We start from the raw sequence: 4,428 nt of genomic DNA on the forward strand, positions 1-4,428 counted from the left end.
GTCTCAAAAAGAGAAAAGGAAAGGAAACTAAGAGAGAGAGAAAATAAAGGAAAGGAAAAAAATTCAAGATATTTTAATTTTTTTGTCCACTGAAAATAATTACACATGAAGAATGAGTAAGCTTGTCTTAGATATAGCTGCAAAAGCCTTGAATATACTGATTTCTGTAATTCAGGGAGCTTGAAAATCTGGGAAAACTTTTTTTTAAATAGTTTCGAGGCTCAGTCTTCCTTTTTTTAGCTCCTCACATTACGTACGGCCGATGCCCTCTACACTGACCTAGCATCCATGTCTGACTGTGAAACTAAATTAACCACCTCTCAAATGGCTGATACTTGTTGCAGGAAGTCCATCTGGCCATGCAATGGGCTCATCGTGTGTCTGGTATGTCATGGTGACAGCTGCCCTTAGCCACACTGTCAGCCGAGTGGACAAGCTCTCCATTACTCTCCACAGGTCAGTCCGACTCCAGCGTCTACAGCACTGGCATGGCAGTTTTAATACATAATATCTTTTTGAAAAATCCTTTTTTTGTATTTTTAGATACTGAATGAAATATTCATAATCTATTCTATCATAGCTAAACTAACAGAATGAATAGAAAATTAATATTTTGCATTAGGATAACATCCTAATTAGCTCACAGCTATTTCCACGTTTATAATAGAATTGGAAATGTTTAAACGATTAATGACTAGTTAAATGTGCCTTTGGGTTTCCAAAATTCAATTATTACTGTGGTAGCTCATAAATAAGTCATAAGGAAACATTTTTCAATGCTCATTTCCTTGCTTTGAGATTAACTGAAGGTTTTAAGAATCATCATCCCACTCAAAACATCAATTTTTAGTGAAAAATCATACTGCCTTGTCTGAATAGCCAATGTTTTTTAGATCAATAACATTCTAGCTTTAAAGATTATATAATGTTTTCAGTTGAAAACATTCTAGAGGCAAACAAATTTTAATGTTAATAGGCTTAATACTAGTAAATTTCTTTCTTCTTGTTCTATTAAGATTACTTATAATTTGTAGGAACCAGGGTTCTTCTTTCTCTTCTTTTCTGAATCCTTTAATTATCATTAAAACAATACTGTGCATTACTTTAGTTAGAAATTATTGGATGACCTTACATAAAATGTGTGGTTATACATATGTGTGTGTGTGTGTGTGAGAGAGAGAGACAGAGACAGAGAAACAGAGAGAGACAGAGACAGAGAAAGACAGAGAGACAGAAAAAGAGAGACAAGACAGGCAGACTAGGGATGTGGCTCAAGTGGTAAATGCTTGCATAGCAAACACAAGCCCCAGAGCTCAAACCCAATAATGGAAGGGGGATTATAGACAGACAGACCAGACAGACAGATGGACTGGCAGACAGAAAGACAGATGTAGATATTTACATATATCTAATATGTAAAATCACATAAAAGTTCTAAAATAAAAATTCAAGATCTATCACATATTCTACTTTGTAGAATAGTGCTGAAAACTAAGAAATCAGCTCCTTTCTCCAATTATTTTAACTTAGAAAAATGTATCTCTTCTAAAAAATTCTTATATCCAATTCCTGATTTCTGTAGCTCCAACATTTTTTTTCAACTGTCTAAACTTAATGAGTACCTAGTCTTTATCTTGACCTTACCGAATCCTACTTGTTTCTTCTTCTACATGGATAGCCTCTGTTTATTTCCTCTTGGAAAATGTCATTTTCTCTTTATTCCTCATTCTACAACTAAATATGATTCTGGTTAGCAGAAACAAACCATTCAAGAAGCTCAATACTACTGTTTGTTTATTTATTTATTTGGGGGGTCCAATCGTGGGCCTGAACTCTGGGCCTGGGTGTTGTCCCTCAGCTCTTCAGCTCAAAGCTAGCACTCTACCACTTGAGCCACAGCACCACTTCCAGCTTTTTTCTTTTTTCTTATGTGGTGCTGAGGAATTGAACCCAGGGCCTCATGTATGCAAGGCAAGTGTTCTACCACTGAACCACCTTCCCAGCCCTTCAATACTACTTTTTAAATAGCAGACATTGTATGGATTTTGATATTTTTATGTTGCTTGCATGTTGCTGCTTCTTGTTACTTTATGATCCTTACTTTGGTCCTTATTTCTCAAAAAAAAACCAAGCAACTAGGACTCTTGGGAGTCTGTGAAATTGCACCAAATGAGAACCTGCCCCTGCATGTGCTCAATGCTTTTCTTCTAAGAGGCAGCTGCCTCTTCAGCATGTTTCCTTCAAATAAAGAAAGTCAGAGAAGGGAGAGTAAAAGGCAATAATGTGATAGAATAAAAACATCTGTGGCTTCCCTTTTAGCATTTATTAAGATGTGAGGTGGTACCACTGGTCAAATTGAATGTACTGAGAAATGTAGAAATCTCTGTTTTTGAATCCTACTGAACACATGAAAACAGTTGGGAATAAAACAACTCTAAAATTATACTACAACCAAGAGATTCTAAAGATTCCCTGGTGTCACTTATCTAATTTTATGAGTGATATAATTCTTCGCTTTTTACCCTTAAATCTCTTTTTTCGTCATAGATTGACCTGGTCATTTCTTTGGAGTCTTTTCTGGTTGATTCAAATCAGTGTCTGCATCTCCAGAGTTTTCATAGCAACACACTTCCCTCATCAAGTTATTCTGGGAGTCATTGGTGGTAAATATGGTCACTTATCTTTAGTTGTATCCTTTGAAAGCTTTGCCTCATTTATCTTAGGGTGTCAGATGCTCTCTGGTAATCAGTTTTCCAAGTTCAGCAGTATCTACCAAGCTAAATACTAAATGTTGTCCTGGGAGCTTAATACAAATGTCCTGGGAGCTTAAGTGGGTCAACACATGACTGTAGCCCCCATGGACAATAGCAGACTTAGTGGTGTAAATGCATAAATGCACCATGAGGTGGATTGTTTTTTTTTAAATTGTGAATAGAACCAAGTCCAGTTTTCAATGCATCACGTCAAACCCTGTGCTTATGAAACATGCAACATGCTAGGCTTACCCCTGAGCCACATTACCAACCTGAGGTGATTATTGCAGGAATGGACTTCATGGAGCATTGAGCAGCATTGAATTTCCAGTGCTCCGTCCCATGTACATTTCAAATGCTCTCTAAGAAAATTGGCCATGGCATTTGAAATATTAATGGCAAGCATCTAGATTAGGGCTGTGCCTGACTGATTCTTCTGGGCTAATATGCATAGTTAAAAGACTATGGAGCAAATGGGTGGTTTCAGTTCATGCCAGTAAAAGGCTTTCATCGAACCTAGATGTCTAAAGCCGTTTGTCAATGGAAAACTACAGCTAAATTCTTCCCTAAGGCAGAGAAAGGATTCCCGAGGAGCTTTAACAGTACAGGTGTTTCCAATCCCCAGGCATGCTGGTGGCAGAAGCCTTTGAGCACACTCCGGGTATTCACACGGCCAGCCTGAGCACATACCTGAAGACCAACCTCTTCCTCTTCGTGTTTGCACTTGGCTTCTATCTGCTTCTCAGACTGCTCGACATCGATTTGCTATGGTCTGTGCCCATAGCTAAGAAGTGGTGTGCCAACCCGGACTGGATCCATATTGACACTACACCTTTTGCCGGACTTGTGAGAAACCTTGGGATCCTCTTTGGCTTGGGTTTTGCAATCAACTCGGAGATGTTTCTTATCAGCTGCCGAGGGGAAAATGGCTACAAACTGAGCTTCCGGTTGCTCTGTGCCGTGACCTCATTGACCACGTTGCAGCTGTACCATTTCATCAAGATCCCCACCCATACAGAGCATTTATTTTATGTGCTATCTTTCTGTAAAAGTGCATCAATCCCACTGACAGTGGTGGCTCTGATTCCCTACTGTATACATATGTTAATGAAACCGAGTGAAAAGAAGATTAAATAGAGTTGTGCAAAGTTAGGGCTCTGTGGTCCTAGAATCACCCTGGTCCTCTGTCCCCCAGCAGAACCACAGAGCCGGGAGACACTCTGGGGTGCATCTCAGGAGAGGTTTGCAACAAGGTGGCACCCACCCACACTTAGTTTAGTCTTTACAATGGCTTTTTGTCATTGCTGTTTTATAATTAGGTGTCAACATTTCAAACACAGAATATTTGATTTAAGAAAACTGTGAAATTTCTGTGCTTTCTTGAAAAACTTGATGATGTAACAATATGGAAGTTGCATTCCACAATTTAAAGACTATTGCCTGGGGCTGAATGCTGATTGCATCCAATAGTCAAGGAGGAATCTCCATTTTTTCAGTGTCTTCAGCATCTCATTATGAACCCCAATGACAGACACCTTTATTTTCTTAAGACGTGGGTGCTTTTAGTTTGTGTGGGCATTTGAATGGTGATGCTGATCAAATCCAGTTCCCTTAAATTACAGATAAGCAAGTGGGGTTCCCTTCAGGTTATGCTATGTTAGAAAAAGAATTAGAG

General features: G+C 38.7%; 1 protein-coding gene across 1 annotated transcript; it reads left to right on the forward strand.

The window, feature by feature from the left end:
- The first annotated feature begins 345 nt into the window (after positions 1 to 345).
- On the forward strand, positions 346 to 3,947 carry G6pc2 (glucose-6-phosphatase, catalytic, 2). Its single transcript, XM_013028738.1, has 3 exons — positions 346 to 456; positions 2,548 to 2,663; positions 3,379 to 3,947. The coding sequence occupies exons 1-3, from the start codon at positions 365 to 367 to the stop codon at positions 3,888 to 3,890; spliced, it is 720 nt and encodes a 239-aa protein (XP_012884192.1). The 5' UTR covers positions 346 to 364; the 3' UTR covers positions 3,891 to 3,947.
- Positions 3,948 to 4,428: the final 481 nt, after the last annotated feature.

The sequence above is a fragment of the Dipodomys ordii genome, unplaced genomic scaffold (genome assembly GCF_000151885.1).
Source record: "Dipodomys ordii isolate 6190 unplaced genomic scaffold, Dord_2.0 Scaffold5, whole genome shotgun sequence".
Taxonomy (NCBI): Eukaryota; Metazoa; Chordata; class Mammalia; order Rodentia; family Heteromyidae; genus Dipodomys; species Dipodomys ordii.

Coding starts and splice junctions, on each gene's coding strand:
- G6pc2 (XM_013028738.1), top strand. CDS start 365: ATGGGCTCATCGTGTGTCTGGTATGTCATGGTGACAGCTGCCCTTAGC. Junction 457..2,547: donor CTCTCCATTACTCTCCACAG/GTCAGTCCGACT, acceptor TTTTCGTCATAG/ATTGACCTGGTCATTTCTTT. Junction 2,664..3,378: donor TATTCTGGGAGTCATTGGTG/GTAAATATGGTC, acceptor TCCAATCCCCAG/GCATGCTGGTGGCAGAAGCC.